Here is a 19,752-nt window from a genome sequence, read left to right on the forward strand (position 1 = left end):
AAAAAGGAGTTGAAACAAACAAGACTGCCCCATAGATGTCCTTGATTGTCCATATAATGACCCATCACTGGAGAAGCATACTTTGGTTAGACATAGCATCGGTCAGACATAGCATTGGTCCGACCGGATTAAGGTTGGTGAGGGGTGCGTTAAGGGTTAGGTTAGGTTTTGGTGTGCTGCCCCGTGGGCAGGGCTTAAAGCCAAAAACAATCCCAACTTCCCAAGTCACTGAAAATTACTTTTTGCAAATCTGCACTGATCTCATTAAATAACCCCTATGAAATCCTCAGGACTGAAATCCGTCCTCAGGACTGAGAACTTTAAGCCCTGCCCGTGGGAGGTTAGGGTTAGGGTGAGGGTGACTTTGAGATAGGTTGTCAACCAAAAGCATGCACCCCCATCACTGTAACAAGTATGAGAAGCTCAACCTGCCATCTCCCACCTCAAGAAGACAGCAACACTGGCTGCAGTTCATCTTTTAAACGCATTCGCTTCAATTATCCACAGCATCTGAAACAGCTTTATGATACCATACACTTCTTCACATCAACTTAGACATGAATGTTCACAGGTTTACTTTATGCATTAGTTGGCAAAAAATCATTTATGTTTAAAGCTCCTTCTGACTGGAACAATATACCATATTCGTTCAATAAAACTGTGCTGTCCTCTCACCTTGAGACTACTATTCATGTTTTCAGTAATCATCATTATAACAGATCCATGATGCAATGATTCATATTATACATGTGTTGTGTCTATGACTATGTACTGTAGTTCAATTGTTTTGTTTTCGTATGTCTTGTTTTGTTTATTTTGTCTGGCTGAATTGTCTGTCAAATCGTTATGTATTATGTATGTGTGTAAGTAAGTGTATTTTGTAATTTGCTGACAAATAAAGAATTACTCCTAATAAAGAAGTTCAGACATAAATAGCCAAAATGAATTATCATAACCACTACAGAGACATCAGAGCCAACAGCAATTTCCAAAGGACTAGCTGAGGTGAGGCTGTTTTCGGCAGGCCTACTCTACATGCATTCTGGGAGAGTTTGAATGTAGCAATTTAATTAAAAAACTAAATATGTAACCCTTTCTAGTACAGTATCACTATTTTGGGCACGTAATATCTTCAAATAAATAATTTAAAAAGATACCTCCCCCAAAATCGTTTTATGTATGAATATAATAAGATAGTAAGGTTCTTATGGATTAATAAAATCACTCAGTCGAGATAAAGAATATTTGAGAAGGAGGCTTAGTACGATTTTACTTTTGGGCAGCCCAATTCAGACCTCTGTGTAATTACTTAGCTGGAGATTATCCTACTTGGACTCAAATTGAAAGGCATATTAAAAGGGATATTTCACTTTCGAAAAAACGTTTGGTCATTTCATCGTCTACTCAGTCTTATGTGAACACCCCAGACAGTTTTTTAAGTTGCTTGATTCAGTAATTAAATATTTTAAATTCACTTTAGCTGCCACGCCCCCTCCTATACAAACCCATTGTAACTTCAAACTCCATTTTAACCATGATAAATCCATCAAAAATAACTGACCTTTTGTTCTGTTGACTGATATTGTCCTTGAGGGGGCCGTGGTTTTTCATTTACGGATTTCATTTATTTTTACTAATTCTTTTAGATTTTTTTTTGAGCAGCGCTGGAGGAGGTTATTTTCAAGAAAAACTATCAAATAAGAAAGAAAGAAAAGAAAGAAAGAGAAATGAAATGTTATGGTCATGAGTTGGGCTTTGACTTTGTTTGAGATTAGATCATGTCTTTTAAATTGTTCAAGGAAAACATTTAAAATTTGACTAAATTTTTGGGTCTCTATATTTAACTTTATGATGCCGCAACAAACCGTTGCTCATTGCTTGATGAAAGCGGTTTATCTGTGGTGGAGGCGCATATAGTGAATTGAATGTAGGAGAAGGGAGATTCGTCAGGGGAGCATGGGAGATAAAAAAAGGGCCTGATTTATCAGTGGATTGAAGCATAGTCTCTAGGCTATTTAAGCCCGATAACTATGAAAATAGCAGCTGACAACGTGTCACATCACAACATGTTGTGACCTTTGAGGGAGAGGGGGGGAGAGGGAGAGAGAGAGAGACCTCCTAGTTGCTGTGCATCAGCAAATATGTGATGCAGAACACTTCAAACATGCTTCTCCATTACTTTCATCCTAAACAGCAGGGGTTCAAATAGGTCTCAGCCTGTGCTACTTGCTTAAGTGGGTCTGGGAGAGTCAACTTTGAAGCCAGTGCAATTGGTAAATAGTTAATAAGTACTGATTAGATATCAACATAGCACCTGAGCCTCATTAATCATTGCCTCTTGTAGAACCGCTTTCGTTGAACAGCAGCAGAGAGTTGCCATGGAGACACATCGTACACATGACAGTGCTGTTCCCTTCCCTGAATCTCGTCGCTGACACCCCAAAACACAAATCTTTCATTTCAACAACAGTTTGCATGCACGGTTAGCCACATACTGTGCACGCATGCTGTAACCTGTCACAACTCAAATCGTCAAAAGAGCAGACACAAGTTACACAACACAAACAAACAGACACACCGCAGATTCACATAAGCCTTCAATTCCAACATTACATCCTCCTGCTGGGGGTTGTATCTATATTGTATCTTTTCCCTTTTTTGCTTCCCATATGATGAATTCCTGTTCTGTTCTTTAGCTACATAGAAATGTCTATTTGTATGTCTCTAATTGTTTGTATGTCTTTAAATGTTTTGATGAATTGAACAATGTGGACCCTGTTGTAAACAAGTGTAATGCTTAATTGGGTCGTCCACTCACAGTTGACAGTCTTTATATTGAGTTTGTGCTTAAAATGTACTGTAAATTCTACAAACTGTTAATAAATATTTCAATCAATCAATCCACAGCCAGAAACAGCAATAGACCATAATTATTCCCGTGGCACGGCCATGTTGGCATTTCATTAACTATGGCAAGACCATATAGACATAGAAAGCCAGACAACTAAATATTGCGAGAGGCAACAGTCTGGCAACGCAAGACTAGTGCTTCACAGAAGCTTCCACATGCGTCCATTCTGTCCAAAACATGCATTTATACGTGTGGTGGTGGGGCGGCTCAACGTGCATCCACTAAGGAAAGTAGGCTTTCTAATTACACAACCCGTCTTTGTGTTGGCGAGTAGGTAAAACATTATTTTTATTTTCACGATGTGATTGGCCAGTAGTCACTTGATGCGGCAGCGCGGTGTAGTGTGCCACTTTCTGGCGCACTTTCGACCTCACGTCGATACAGCTATAGGTCACTCCTATATGAACTGCAGCGGCCGATATATGTGAAATAATATATGGTCAATAAGAAGCAGCTTGAATCACATGGGAACAACACAAATGACACAAGGCGAAAGAAAGGAAGAAAGACCTACCTTTAACCTTCTTGATTTCATATTCGTCTTTGTAATGTCGTCTTATGTCGTATATGGCATGGTACAGTACATCTCTACAGCCAGGAGACAGATGGACTCACATCTCCATCTCCATACCTACAGAGGATGAACCAAAACACATTTAGACTCTTATGTACTCTGAGATGTAACAAATAAATGATCCTGAATCAAGACCACAAGTCAAGGATGTTGTCATTTTGGGGCAAGTTGATTTTCCTTTGGCCTAAAACCTCTAGGGGGCGCCAATTATCCTCTACGCAAGAACAACCCCCTGATACAGTAAAATTATTTGGTCTCTTCAAAATAACAGCGTTGTTGCTTGTTGGGCCCAATCAAAATGGTTCATTCAATTAATTTGAGGGATCAAATCAGTCAACAAGTTACTATAGTATAGCCTATTCAAACTATATTTAAGTTATATTGCTCTCAAATCACATTTGTGTTGTTGTCTGCTGCTGTTGTAGGCTATTCTACTGACTCAGCTACCAGTGAGGAACCCCCAGCAGGAGGATGTAATGTTGTATTCTACTGACTCATCTGCCAGTGAGGAACCCCCACCGGGATGGGATGACGTAAAGCCTTGGTTCTACTCCTCCTCCCGCCCAAATCTCCCGTACATGGCGCAACAATTAATGACCACCCTTCCCCTGCCCGGCTTCCCTCACAGACCAATTCAAGCACAACTCAATACAAAGACTGTTAGTGTTAACTATGAGTAGACGTTAAGCATTACAGTTGTTTACAACAGGGTCCATCTAATGAATTACATTGTTTCGGTACTTTGGTGTTAACTCTAAACAACTATATTCTCTCTCTCTCTCTCTCTCTCTCTCTCTCTCTCTCTCTCTCTCTCTCTCTCTCTCTCTCTCTCTCTCTCTCTCTCTCTCTCTCTCTCTCTCTCTCTCTCTCTCTCTCTCTCTCTCTCTCTCTCTCTCTCTCTCTCTCTCTCTCTCTCTCGAAAATCGGTATCATTTATCAGGCTTATTATTGACTGACAGACACGACAGTGACAATAAGTCAGTGACACGACGGATAACTCAAATGACCATAATTCATGCAATGGGCGACATGCAGACTCTCTCTCTCCCTCTATAAATAAATACAAAAACAATGCAAGTTAAGTGAAATACACACACAGTAGCCTATAGGTAGCTAGTTTATCTAACTCACCTGGTAGGCTATTATGATAATCCATTCAAGCAGAAACAAAACGCCCAACAATGCCGTTCTTCTTCTTCAATGAGGATAATTGCCTCGTCAACAGTCACACTCTGGTGGTTTAGTTGTTTTAACTCCCTGGCAACATTGTATTGAAGTGCAGGTTACATTAAAAGTTGTTTATTTGACACAGTGACACTTGTTGTCAAGCAGCAGGTATGCAGGGAGGCAGCACGGGGCACTGGGGCAGGCTGGGACCGAGGCTAGGGGGAGGGGGGGGGGGGCGGTAAACTCTAGAGCTAGCTCGTCCCTCGCGCACCTGAAGTCTGATTCAATAGGGACCGTCTGCAAATAACCTGCATTCACGGAGTATATACTGTAGGGACCATCTGCCAATAGCCCCTCACTGTATATGTATCTTTTCCCTTTTTGCTTCCTATATGATGAATTCCTGTTCTGTTCTTTAGCTACATAGAAGTGTCTATTTGTATGTCTCTAAATGTTTTGATGAATTGAACAATGTGGACCCTGTTGTAAACAAGTGTAATGCTTAATTGGGTCGTCCACTCACAGTTAACAGTCTTTGTATTGAGTTTGTGCTTAAAATGTACTGTAAATTCTACAAACTGTTAATAAATATTTCAATCAATCAAAAGAGACTAGACTAGAGTCTCTCTTCTAGGCCTATAGAGACCTAGCCATGGTTCATGACTCTCGTATTTCACCATGGCAGTCATGTTTCAGGGCTAATAGAGACCTAAAGACCCACTCCGCAAAAAGTGTGTGCATGTGTGTGTGTGTGTGTGTGTGTGTGTGTGTGTGTGTGTGTGTGTGTGTGTGTGTGTGTGTGTGTGTGTGTGCGCGCGTCCGTGTCCTACCCCTCCTCCTGATATGAAATATCCTGAACTAATTTATTAATCTAAACTGTAGGTCAGTCAGCAATGGAAGTTAAAGTACTCCATTTATCTTAATGAAATATGGGCAAGGATTGTCAACCATCTTCAAGATCAGGGATCAGCTGGCATCTATTGGAGAAAAATCCCATACACCCACAATGGCCTTTTTTTTATTTTTACTGGACCATTCTCACATGTCCCAGCCCCAGGAATGGGTGGACCAAAGTTCCCAGCAACATTTTGACATATTTTTTAAATATATATATTTTTTTTAAATATTACCCACGTTTTTCACCAATGTTGCCCCCCTATGCAGTGGCGTGCACAGACATTTAGAGGGGCAGGTGCTCAAGTGAAAAAAGGGCACCTTGTGCAGCGCATTTTGGGGCGGGAACCCATTTTGGTGTTTTAGCTATTGAAAAATAGCAGATCTACAAGCTCATAGCGCGCCACCGAGTGGCGCGCTACGAGCTTGTAGGTCTGCTATTTTCTTTTTAATCGAAGATTTGATCAATGTCACAATGGTCCACACACTACAAATTAAGTTGTTTTTTTTTGTTTTTTTTTAAGAGCACATTGCCAAAAGGGCAGGGGGTGCTCTAGCACCCCCTAGTGTCTATATCTGTGCCCGCCACTGCCCCTATGCTATATATAGTTGCCATGTATTGCTGTAGGCCTTCTTCAATATACTTTGATGAGAAATTGTTTTAATAGGAATATTTTACAATGGGTTAAATATACCGTGTTTAGTGATGGTGCGACAAAATGTATGTTTAGTGTTCTTCTCAATTTCCAGTTCTGCTATAATTTAGTGGAGTTATTTACACAACTGCAAAGGCTAAACGGAAGTGGGAGACAGGCCGGATCGACATCCGGCCACATCTGATGGATGCCTCTAATGTACGGACAGTTTGGCAGAGGCATTTGGAAATAAGCCAACAGTCTGATGATTCAAGTTTCTTTATTAGGAAAAGAGATTGATTGATTGATTGAAATATTTATTAACAGTTTGTAGAATTTACAGTACATTTTAAGCACAAACTCAATACAAAGACTGTTAACTGTGAGTGGACAACCCAATTAAGCATTACACTTGTTTACAACAGGGTCCACATTGTTCAATTCATCAAAACATTTAGAGACATACAAATAGACACTTCTATGTAGCTAAAGAACAGAACAGGAATTCATCATATAGGAAGCAAAAAGGGAAAAGATACATATACAGTGAGGGGAAATGGGGCGGGGGGGGGATTCAGATTTTACAGAGGCCAGTTTCGAATTGCAGCCATCCGCAGGTGCCCTTTGAGAGCGGTTTTGAAGGAGTCAAGGGATTCACATGTCTTAATGACTGTTGGTAGGGCGTTCCACATTTTGGTGGCATAGGAGCGAAAATAATTTAGTCCCTTGTTTGTGCCGAATCTGGGTTGTACATGGTTTGTTGCACTCCCTCTGGTGTTGTGGGTGTGGACTTCGTTTACATTAAGGAAGTATTTAGACAGGTACATGGGTATCTTGATACATCTCGTTTTCGAGGGGCTCCCCATGCAACACAGATGTGTAAGTTTCTTTTCCCTTTTTACCTCCTTTATGATGAGATCCTGTTCTGTTCTTTGACTATAATAGAAGTGTCTATTTGTACACGTCTCTAAAGGTTTTGATGAATTGAACATGGTGGAGTGGACCCTCTTGTAAACAAGTGTAAGTCGTCCACTCACAGGTATACAGTCTTTGTATTGAGTTTGTGCTTGAAATTTACTGTAATTCTTTAACCCATTCTGAACGGGCATCCATTTTGGTGTTAGCATCATGTTATGCTTTAGCTATTGAAAAATAGCAGATCTACAAGCTCATATCGCGCCACCGAGTGGCGCGATACGAGCTTGTAGGTCTGCTATTTTTGAATAATCAAAGAACGACTGACATTTTTAGAATCTGATCTCAGGTCAGAATGGGTTGATCAGACCAGTGTGTGTCCAGTGGAAACCTCGTATGAATCTGATCTCAGGTCAGAATGGGTTAATAAATATTTCAATCAATCAATAGAAAGGTAAAGTTATGTTCTGTATAGTCCTCTGGGACACAGCACCATGCAGTGATGTATAGTGTTGACAGTGAGTCCCAAACATACACAACTTTATACGCGATGACCCAGCCTCCTATACTGCATGTTCAGTAACATGGCCTATAGATCAGTGGTTCCCAATGTGGGGTCCCCAGAAAATGAAGGAACCAGATGGACCCTTATGGGTCTGTAACTCTGTAACTCGGTCCATGTGGTTCCATTTGTACACTCTCGGGAGTTACATTAACTTTGATTTTTCAATATTACATTGGGGGTCTTCCCAGAGATAGAAATGCCATTTCTATATCTCTGCGACCCCCAATGTAAAATCAACGTTAATGTCAATTACCTCGTGGGTGGTATATTAATTTCAAATGGGGGTCCGCTGCCATGGCTTATTATAGTGTCAATTTGGGGGTCCTTGAAATGAAAAAGTTTGGGAACCACTGCTGTAGATTCATTCAAGGTAAATAGCATGTTGAGTGGTGGATGTCTGAAGGATTTTTATTTATTTAATTTTTTAGTGTACAGTAGCCTATTTGTTAAAATTACATTTTTATGTGGACACGCCCACCAGTCAATTAAGTTTTACCTCGTGGGTGGTGATGGATGGGTGATGGGTGATCCATCCACCTGAACTGAAGCCGCACCCACAGCTGTATGATAAAGGGGGAGGGAGGGGGTTAGGGGAGGGGATGATATTGTGATGTCACTAAATCACAGATTTTTTTTTTCATTGGCATGTTTGACTGTCAATGTTTCAGGCTCCAGGAAGAATAACACAGCCATTAAGCAAGGCCGTTTCGTCAAAACCACATGACTCCCATTCAAAGTTAATTGCGAACTGTTCTGCCCTCCCTCTCCCCCCAGAACAGAGACAAAACATGCGTTTCGACAGTGTCAGCACAGGCCTCATACACACATATCAACGCATCTTCTGTGTTCCGTCTGTGTTTAATGCTGTGTTCAATGCTTTTCCAATGGGAGTCACATGGTTTAACCAAACATTTGTGTTTGATGGGGGGAGGGGGGCAGCAATCAGCAATCAAACCAATGTTTGGTCAAACCATGTGACTCCCATTGGAAAAGCATTGAGGCAGCCATCAAAGAGACATAACACAGAATGTGTGTTTGATGTGTGTGTATGAGACCTTAGGGTACCCTCTCTTCCGCTTATCCTGGGGGTTCCAAGTCAGGGCCAAGTAAAGTGACTATATTGCTGCTTTCCAGAAATGCAGGAGGCAGTGGACTACGAGGGTCTAAAACTAAGTACGAGTCTGTTTTTCATTTGTTTGTCATTAGTGTTGCCTCGGCCCGGAAGGCGAACCCAGGACCTATAAATCCTAGGGCGCCGCGTACGCTACCAGTTGGCTAAAGAGCCATGGCCCAATTAGGCAAGTAGCAACACAGCACCGTATAGCCTACTATATTGGTTCTAGTATTTCTTTATTTCCAACACAGTCCACCCGGTCAGTCGATGCATGGGTGGATGCCTGCGTACGCTCCTGGTCATTCCTGTTTTCAGGCCAAGTAGTTGTATTTGTCTGCCGAGCTGCGCTCCATGTATCCATTGTTGATGAGCACCTCAATGCACTTCTTGATCATGCTGACGCTGGGGTTGAATCTGCCTCTGGACTGGTTGATGACCTCCTGGATGAGGGTGTTGTGCAGCAGCACCCTCTGGGACTTCATGATTCTCACTATGGTCGCTTGCAAATACATTTTGCGGTCCTCGTCTATGGACCTCTTTGTCTGTTCCATCTCCTGTGCCACGTCCTTCTGCGTCGACGGCACCACCCTGACCCTCGTCCTATTGCTGGTGAAGTTCATATTCAATGAGTATGTGGACTCGGTTTCTATTTCCCCCTTTTGTGAGTCGTGGTTGAGCATCTTGATGTCCAGCAGGGACTTGACGGTCTTCTGCAGCTCCCTCTCATTCAGCTGGGTAATGACCTGCAGCTCCTTGTCGCTCACCGCTTGGTTGTTGTTGAAGGCCAGCAGCACAGCCATTTGGTATGTGTTCACCAGGATCGTGTAGGCCTTGGACAGGCAGTTTATCTTGACCTCACCCATGCACAGATGGTGCATCCAGTTCAGCTTTCTACCATTGAATTGCTTACAATAGAATGACTCAAACATCTGTACGGTCTTTTCTAGCTCCTGAGGGATGGCGAAGGTGTGAGAGGGGACGTAAGAGAGGGGCCAGGCTCCCGCCTGAAATACAGAGATTTGGAAGCTAATGCCGAGGTCCACCTGGTTCTTGATGAAGTTGTTGAAGTTGTTGTTGAGGTTGACACTCATGGTCCTGTCCGTGTAAATCCTGTGGAGCTTAGTCGTGTACTCGTAGCCACACTCTTGCTTCAGTTTGCTGATCACATATTCTTCAGAATCCATAGACAATGACAGGTCATGTATGAACCGCTTTGCTAGCATTCTAGCGTAATACCTCTGAAAGACATCCTTGTCGTCGATGTATTTGAATATTTTCAAAAGGCCGTCCAGTTTGGCCTCCACGTTGGTCTCCGGCATACCCTTGGCAGGCTTCCTGAGCAGACCGTCACAGTACTTGGCCAGCAGTTCGGGGGATCTGCAGATGGAATTGGGTTCCGCGTGGTTCACTACCGACGACATAGCCTTATCGAGTCCATTCATGAATTGGCGCTGGGCGCTCAGAAGCTGATCAAATCTACTGCGAACCTCCACCAAGGACTCGACAAACTGGGTCGGCATATTTTCCTTAGAGAGGTTACTGGTGGCCCGGACGGCCTCACCGTGGATGTGGTCCTGCAGCTCCTTGATCATGTGAGGTAAGCCAGTGTTCACGGTCTGCAGGAGCTTGGCCATGTTGTCGATATCGTCTTTGTCGCCCTGTCGGACGATGTTCTGACACTCCCCGAGGAGGAACTGCAGGTGGTCGCCCACCATCCGGTGCTCACATTCGTGTTTAACTTTGACACTGAGGCCCGCGAGCTGAAGGTCTTTCAGGTGCTTGCGTCGCTCCTTCTCGATTTCCAGCCACGCGACGACCTTCTTCATATACTGTGAACAGTTGGAGTCTTTCAGTAGATGGGAGGCTTCCTGTTTGTAATACTCCCCCATTTTTGTCAGAAATGGCCCCTCAAAGATTTCCTCCCCAAGTGCCTGCTTGAATATCTTATTGTACTCGTTTCGATTACTCTCAAAGTGCTCAAATGATTTACTTTTATAGTTACTTATGATGGTGTCAAGCAGCGTCCGAGCAACTTCAAACTGGCGGGCACTGATCATCATATTTTCCCACGCTTCTTGTGTCAACTCTCCTACATCCTTCAAGAGGCTTGATTGATTGTGGTCTCCAGACGACGTTATGTCATCCGCAGCTTTGTGCTCGTTTAGATACGAGTAAAGATTGTCCATGTGTTTAACAGCCTTGTTGTGCTTGTCCAGGTATCTGTCCCGCATAATTCCAGGGTCCTCATTTGACATCAGAACGTCCTTGGACAACTGGCAGGTATGTTTAAGCAGCAACTTCTCGGTCTCTTGGTATAAATCTCTTGAATGTAAATCACACAAGTCATAAACATGATATATGCTAGCCGTCCATTCCTCTTTCTCCAACCTGTCACATATCAGAACCTTGCTGACTGTTGTCTGTAGCTTCTTCCATGTACCGTTAAAAGCCATCATTTAAAGGATGTGTCTTATCATGTGTACAAAACGAAAAAGTGCAAGCCCGAATGCTGCTCTCCTCTCACCTGTGGCCGTGTACCAGTTATATAAATGTTTTATGCCTGACGTCAGAGCAGATCTATGTTGCTAGGCAACAGTTACATCATCGCAACACTAAAGGTGACCTTACACCAGGGGATCTCTCTTGATTATAATGGAAGACAATGACAATTGTTTATATAAGCTTAAGAAATAATTACTTGCGCAAGCAGAGCGCGCAAGTACTAGTTTCGCCCGGGACGATATTCGATGCGTATGCACCATCCCAGCATATTCGATGCGTATGCACCATCCCAGCATATTCGATGCGTATGCACCATCCCAGCATATGACGTCAGGGTATAACTGGTATAACTAACTGGTACAATGCCAGAGCGTAATTGGTTTTCGATGGTGACGTAATGACGATATGTTTTAGTGTTGGGAGGATTAAAGGTAATGCTCCTATGTATACATGTATGTAATCTGGCAGACTGGCACCACTGCCGTATCAGGCACAAGTAGTCATTACGTCATTTGCTGGGACGGTGCATACGCATCGAATATGCTGGGACGGTGCATACCTGTACGCATCAAAAGTGGCGCAAAGTAACCACAGTGTACCGCTAATCAACTTACAAATTACATATACATATATACACAGAGGCATCGATGGTGACGTAATGACGAATCTATGTTTTAGTGTCGGGAGGATTAAAGGTAATGCTCCTATGTATACATGTATGTAATCTGGCACCACTGCTGTATCAGGCACAAGTAGTCATTACGTCATTTAGGATGTACAAATTACATATAAACAGAGGCATTTAGTATTAATATCACTATAGTCCAAGATTAAGTAAATTTAAAGCAATTGACAATTTAAAATAAATAATTATACTGTATATGTGATAACATATTTTATTTCAGTTTATATACCTTTTTTCCCCATCGGATATTGTCAAGCTATTTAGTATTTTTTGCAGTTTCCCTGCTTGAAAGGGATGGCACAGACCATATGGAGATTGTAACTGGGTTTCACTCAAACAATGACCACACAGTTTCCTTCTTTTTACTCTTCTTTACTTTTTAGTTGAGTACAGTTGTACAGGCATTGTGTAAGCGGTAAGTCAGGTGAAAAACCTTAAAGGGAAAATAAAAAACTAATGTAAGTATAATGCATATTAAATCAATACACATAATTTGCATATGTTTTAAACACCTGTAAATATCATTCTTACTTCATAGTGTCTCTTTATCAATTCATTTTTGCTCAATTCGTTTTTAAACATAATAAACTCATGAAATGTAAATTAAATAAACTGAATTAATTAGCATCATTGAACCGTTTTTATCAATCAATACTCAATTCAAATGTATTTAAATCAAATAATCATGTTCAATGTTCATGTCCAATTGGCCATCATGTTTCCTTTAACTTTTTAACTCAAGTCATCACAAACAACAACAAACAATGTCCATGAACTGGCATGATCTCTCACAAGTAAACAGTTCCATCTCACCGGCTGTCTCTCCAGCATTTATATGGCTGCATCATTCTGCTCTGCTGTTCAGTGTGTTGCTCCTCTTTGGATGCACACTGCTGTTTCTCATGGAGGTTTGTGTGTTTCCTGTGTTTGGCCAACGCCCTACTCTCAGGTGCAGTGCATGCACTGATGCTGATTAGTGAGGCAATTGGGGAGTGAGTGAGTGACAATCAGCTGACTGTCAGTGGCAATGATTGTCAGTCCAGATTTAACCCCTTGCTCTCCATTTCTCCAAGTTGACTTCACAGATATCGATGATTTATTTTTCTTTGAGAAACTAAAAAGGGATCCAGAATCATTCTAAATCGATAAAACTGTATTTCTTTTATAGATAGAAACTTGTACCATACTTCATAATACTACTTTTTTACATGCATAAAGTAGGTACCGGTAGGTAGCAAATAGCTAAACCTAATAATTCAACAATTCAAACGTTCCTTCACAGAGAAGCTGAGATATGACAGTTTGTAGCGGTCAACAGTACTTGCGTGCTCTGCTTGCGCACTAGTAGGCCTACTAGTGTGCAACAAGCAAGTAGGCACTCGACAGAGTGCAGTTCTAGTTATATACTATATCTCAACGAGTCGACACGAAATAATTCAAATCAATTCATTAACTGTTGCAGGCAGCCCTATTGTCAACTAATCACTCTGAGGTCACATTCTCACCTAATACTTCGGTAGACTCAGATCCGTAAGGGCGGGGAATTGGGATTCTTGCATATTTAATTGGCTGCGGTTTGCCTTCACACTGTCATTCGCAGCAATTGGAAACGCAGCAGGGGGGACCTTTATCAATGTGTTCCATTCATAAACTATAGCCTACACAGTGAAATCTATGGTGATAAAATTACACTCATAACGTGCATGTGTCGTGCCGTCTGGGACCCCCCCCCCCGCCCTCTCTCTCTCTACGCACGCAGCCGCCACACACTGTTCTTTTGGGCATGGAGGCACAGCGCTGCATGAGCGCACTGATATAACTCCCCAGTCCCCACACAGTGACAGCACTCCATGTTTACGGCACGCACAGACAGACAGACAGAATATTATGTAGGCTATAATACACTGCAGTGTTTTTATGTGTTCACTTAAGCAATTGATTAATGTACACGTCCTCATTTCGATCAGGGCTTCAGTCTCCTTATTCGACCACGTCTATCCACAGTAACGGGACATCTTTGCGCTGCGTAAAATATGCCTTCTCCGTCTCCAACTGTGTTCAGCTCCTCACCCGCCACATTATGTTTGCTTCATTTCCTTTATTTACTGCGGATTGCATTCACACCTGCACCGAATCGTAGTCAAGTGCGATTCGAAGCGAAGCGAAACCCACGTTTTTGGGAGGAGTAAAATGCGGTTATTTGCTGCGCATTAAGATTCGAATGAGCCTTCACACCTGCCAAACGAAGCGCACTTTCTGACAATGCGCAGCAGGATTAGTTTTAATCGCAGCAAAGCTCTCTGGTATGAATGCGACCTGAGGAAGAAAAGAAAAGAATAAACATTGAAACAGCGAAACATTGGTATTCTCTCCATTTATTTCCTTATATTTGGGATGTACCCCTCGAGAGGAGCATAAATATTTTACACAAAAGAGAACAGCGGTTTGCTTATTTACAAGATATAATAAATGACTTACAACTCACAACACGTGACAGTCTGTGTTCTGAAGGCTGATGCAGTAGTAACAGAAGGGAGATGGAGTGGGAGTGAGAGAGAGAGATGGCTCTTTCCGACTATGAATTGTGACCCAAATGCTTCTATAACCTTTCCAGAACTCATGAATGTTTCCTTTATTACCAGAACGACCGCTTAAAGGGGAGGTAAATCCTAAAAAGATAATGCAAAAAAACCCAACTCATAAATAAAAGAGAAAATGGCTAATAAGCTCACAACACGCAGTGGGGGCTTGTATAGAAAGGCTATTTTCTGATTTTTAGTAGTAGTTCTGGGTTCCTAGAACTACTCCTGAGCAGGGCCCAAATTAGATCCAGAGATTCTACACCGTGCTTTCACGGTCTAGCATGGTTCACTTATTCTCGTAGTCGTAAATAGCCAACAGAGAACTACAATCGTTTTACAGTCAACTCTGGGACAGACAACTACTAATGCCTGATGTGTAATCTCTCACACGACGGTGTCTCTCTGCTACACGTATCTCCAGCACGCGATACCGTCGTGCGATTAAGTGCGGATCAGACTCAAGACAGAACCTGGGTTTTCAGGGGTTGACAAGGCGGCAGAGCATACACAAAGTGGTGAGGAGTGGAGCTACGGGAAGAGGAAACGCTTCCGAAAAATGCTGATTCGTTGACGTCAATCTGGACAACGGCCTTATTCTAGCGTTTTGTACTGTAGAGCCAGAACAAACGTCTGCCTTTTAGTTAGTTAGCCGGAGAACCCCCAGGGCTCGATGCTAGGCTCCCACCTGCTCTCACTATATAGAACATATCTGTGGAGAAAATAGCCGATCTACAAGCTTGGATGCACTCATTAGTTGGTGATGTCTGGTAGCCAGACGATCAGAGATCCCCGCCTACTGATAAGTCTGGTGGCATCTAACTTCGAATGGGCTAAAATTGGCTGGATACAATTCAAACAGCATCGCTGGAACCAAATATATGGCAGTCCTTCATAATTGGGACAGTATCAGGATTGGTTTTGTTGCCTCTGGTTTTCTCTGCTGTTCTATCTAGCCCATTGAATTTAGATTCCTCCAGACCAGCGTTTCCGGGTCCCCCTTGGGGGGTGGTAGGGGCGGGCGGGTGGGTGCGAGGCCTTTTCTGTTTGGAGGTAGTAACTTTAACATAAACAACTCCCAGTAATCAGTAACATCGGTACAGTAATAATGTCGTAACATATAACAGTAGGCGGCGATCTCCGTCTGGCTACGCGAAGACTAATCAACCACTCTTGACGCTTGCACTGACCATTCGCCGGTATGAAAGTTAACGCTTAGTTAACCATTGTAGAGGTTGAGTAATTAACCCGTTTTTATTTATTCAACCTCCGGGCACTGCTCTAATAATGGAGGAAACCGTTAATCTGAAGGGCAGAAACCTTCACGAAAATGTCAGTTCTGGTCTGAGCGCCTTGAGCGGTGGTTTGAGAGCTAGATAATTCATCAGGCTTCCGATTTTTCCCCCAAAATGTATTATGTATTTTTGATCAAGATGCAGGTGGAGCTGGATGGGTGAGATATTTATTAAGGTGACCACGGCACCCAGCGGCAATTTCCTTGAACCGATGTCGTGACACCCCTGAGCGACCGATGTGGAATAATTACCCATTTAAGCTCTCATTTAAATGTCGCATTTAAGCCGATTTACAAGCTCGCAAAGCATCTTCTATTCCACTGATCTCTGCAAATAATACACAGATTCACATCAACAACGCACTGAAGGGCGCTCCTCCTACTCCTATAGTGCTGTATTTACGACGCGGTGTGTTCCGTGTGTGCCAGGCACAGCCGATGGCATTCGCGTTGCCAGCCAGTGAGTGCACTTCATCTAATCCAGTGGTTCTTAAAGTGGGGTCCGGGGACCCCTAGGGGTCCTTGAGGGAGTTCCAGGGGCTCAATGATAGTTAGGAACCAAATGGACCCTTATGGGTCTGTAACTCAGAGAGTGTACAAATGGAACCAAATGGACCCGTTGGGGTCAATTTGGTTCCAGTTGTACCATTTGGTTCCAGTTGTACCATTTGGTTCCAGTTGTACACTCTCAAGAGTTAAAAAAGCGGGTTGAGCTCAAAGCTAACAACTTGACCACCTACTACCATGGGGAAACGTGTTGATCAGCTGCGCTTTTGTCTCAAGACTGTAAATAAAAAATGGTTCTCCCAAAAGTGTTTCTCCAAAAGCAGGGTTCAACGAACCTCTATCTCCCTCTCCCAAAGAGGAGAGAGGGGTTGTTGTGCGTATCCAACTTATGAACCTCCTCTATCTCCCTCTCCCAAAGAGGAGAGAGGGGTTGTTGTGCGTATCCAACTTAGTGCTAATGCAGGTTTTGTATGTATGGCGTACGTACGGTCCATAGTACACCATACAGCAAATCCACTGTGACCAGAAGAGGCTATTCTTCCCTCTATTGTAACGCGAAAAAATACAAAACAGAACCAGTTAACACTGGCAGGCTATAGCATGAGAGAGAGAGCTACTGTACGCGTGTGTTTGTGCACGGCGTGTGCAACAATTACATAGCCATGCTACCATCATGTCACGAGAGGAGAACGGATATGGAGGACAAACAGAAAACAGTACTATGCGCCAAATCTCAGCTTTTCCGTCTCAGAGTCTTGTCGTCTGTTACGGAGAGGGCGGGAGAGGGGGAGGCGGTCACTGTGGGGTCAGAGGGGCGTGGCTTAGATGGGAAGCTGGAAGCTGATGTCCACCTGAGCCTCCTTGGCCAGTGTCACAATTTCAGACAGCTTTACAACCTATAGTAGAAGAAGAGAGAGAGACACACACACACACACACACACAGTTAGGCCTGACGTCGAGAAAAAAAAATCTTCTCAATTCTGACAGTTTTCTGACATGTTTCTGTATTAGTGGTGCTCAATTTTTTTTAAATAGACCTACAAGCTCGTAGCGCGCTATGAGCTTGTAGATCTGCTAGAATCTTGTTCTTTGGTTCATTTTTCTGATTACGTTGGTGGCCATTTTATCACCGGAAAAGATTTGCCTCCAGGATGGAACCTAGGTAGATAATTCCATCTTTTCGTGTGATAATATTGTCACCCACTCTAACCAAGAAGCCATCTGCCTTGCTGAGATTACCATTTGATCCAAAGAGAATGGATTCAGTTTTTCCCAGGCGTAAAGATAGTTTGTTATCAGCAAATCAGACACGCTCTCTTGAACAGAGAGAGCGAGGTGGAACACAGACGTGTGCTCATGGATGGAGGACAGAAAAAGAACAGAGAAAGGAGGAAAAATAAATAAATAAACTTCCAAGCTACGCGGCAGCAGCGAGTGCCAGTACAGCTGTCTTTTGGACTCGATTACACAGCAGCATGGAGGCAATCAGTTTTTGTTTTTGAAAGTAACATTTCAAACATTCTACTACCGTAGTCGCAATGGCTCATTTTACACTCACGCTGCGACACGTTGTGAGCTTGTATATCGGCTACTTTCAGCATGCAACCAAGTGTGAAATGACTTATACTGGATCTCTTGTCCAGTATACTCTGAAATGACTATCTGTTGGAATAAAAACCTTCAACATTCGAACTGTGCTGTTATGACTATGACTGTTATGTTATGCTGTTATAATGTGGCTGTTATAATGTGGCTAAAAAAAATAAAAAATAAAAAATAAATCAAATGTATTTTGGTCAATTGTAGAGTTCCATTAGCGCCTACTTGACATAAACTATTTCATGTCAAGGACCTAAAAAATTACATGTATTTGGCCGCCGACCCCCATCTGAAAATATGTTGTTCCAGGGACCCCCCCAGAAGCAAAGATTTGAATTAAAAACATTTGCTCTGAAAGAATATATATTCAAAGATTTGCGCCACATTTTCACGATTTTTCATCTCACGGGGCTGGAGGAGAGAGAGCTGGCTCTCCCTCAGTCCCTCAGTCGAAGGACTGAGGCATTTCCCAGGACTTGCCGAGCCTCCTCTCTCGCTCCATCTGTAAACATCCCGTCTGCCATGGACGCGTGTCACTAACTTGACGTCCTGCCCGCATTTTTCTCGTCTCGCAGGTTTCTCCACACTGATCATGATTGATCTGGCTGTGGATAATTTATGAACACATTTGAGAAGAAAGCTAGTGGTAAGCATTTTCTTTTGAAGACTTGCCACACATTTTGCTAACTTTCCCCAACTACAGGCATCTATACTAGGTACATACATCCTTTTTCCCTCTGCACTAAATATCTTTACCGAAAATAACTGATCTACTACTAGTACTACTAAGTAGTTCAGCCATTTTCCATGTGATGCGTGTATTTTGTGCCTCCTACTCCCTTCTCTACCCAGCGTCTGCTAAATGCCTAAATTGTACCCAACCGGTCAGGGGAGATGGCAACCCATAGGGTTCTGCTTGAGGTTTCTTAGCCATTAAAAAGGTTTTCCTTGCCACCGTCTCCAAGCGCTTGGTCATGAGAGGAATTGTTGGGTCTCCGTAAAGTGCTCCATATACAGGTATAAAGTGTCATGAGACGGCTTGCTGTGATTTGGTGATGATATGTAAATAAGAATCGACTTGGTTGACTCTTCCACACATGAACGTGCCATGGCAAGGCTGGGTTAACCCTTAGACCCGAGGCCGCATCGTTGTCGCCTTAAACGACTTTAACCATTATTTTAAACTATGGCTGTTGAAAAAATAGCAGATCTACAAGTTTGTAGATCTGCCATTTTTGAAAAATCGTGAAAATGTGTGCACATCTTTGAATATATATTCTTTCACAGTGAACATTTTTAACTCAAATATTTTCTTCTGGGGGCTCCCTGGAACATCATATTTTGAGATGGGGGTCCGCGGACAAATACAGATAATTCAGGGGGTCCTCGACATGAAAGGTTGAGCACCACCGACATAGAAACATTTTCTTTTTTCAGAAAACGGTCATGATTTAGAAGACGATTTGTAGAATCTGTTCTCAGGTCTAAATAGGTCAAAGCACTGAGACTGCGGCTCCACAGAGATGGGGGGGAGGGGGAGCTGGAGGTCAGATGCATTCAAATAAGGACGGTGACATTTCCAGAGGACAAGGAGAGCCCACAACATTCTATTGAGATTGACATGAATGCTCTCCCTTAAAGCACAGACAGAGGCATTATGTGAGCACGTTGTAACCATGTAAACCCTCATAGACACGGACACGTGCACAGCGTGTGTTCCATAGACACGGACACGTGCACAGCGTGTGTTCCATAGACACGGACACGTGCACAGCGTGTGTTTGACACGGACACGTGCACAGCGTGTGTTC

The 19,752-nt window shown here is 42.9% G+C and overlaps 2 protein-coding genes across 2 annotated transcripts in view; both read right to left on the reverse strand.

Annotated features, from left to right (window-relative positions):
• Positions 1 to 9,086: 9,086 nt before the first annotated feature.
• LOC310866481 (cullin-2-like) lies at positions 9,087 to 11,006 on the reverse strand (the record flags this gene model as incomplete). The annotated part of the gene is made up of 1 exon (XM_083776102.1): positions 9,087 to 11,006. One exon carries the CDS (start codon positions 11,004 to 11,006, stop codon positions 9,087 to 9,089), a length of 1,920 nt encoding a protein of 639 aa, XP_083632228.1.
• Positions 11,007 to 14,317: 3,311 nt separating this feature from the next.
• Positions 14,318 to 19,752, reverse strand: part of LOC310867316 (succinate--CoA ligase [ADP-forming] subunit beta, mitochondrial) — a 31,449-nt gene continuing 26,014 nt past the window's right edge. The window contains exon 11 of the mRNA XM_083777272.1: positions 14,318 to 17,238. Coding sequence (XP_083633398.1) covers positions 17,164 to 17,238 — 75 coding nt within the window. The 3' untranslated portion in view covers positions 14,318 to 17,163. The remainder of the gene's footprint in view (positions 17,239 to 19,752) is intronic.

Source organism: Protomyctophum parallelum (genome assembly GCF_964188405.1).
Source record: "Protomyctophum parallelum genome assembly, chromosome: 11".
NCBI lineage: Eukaryota > Metazoa > Chordata > Actinopteri > Myctophiformes > Myctophidae > Protomyctophum > Protomyctophum parallelum.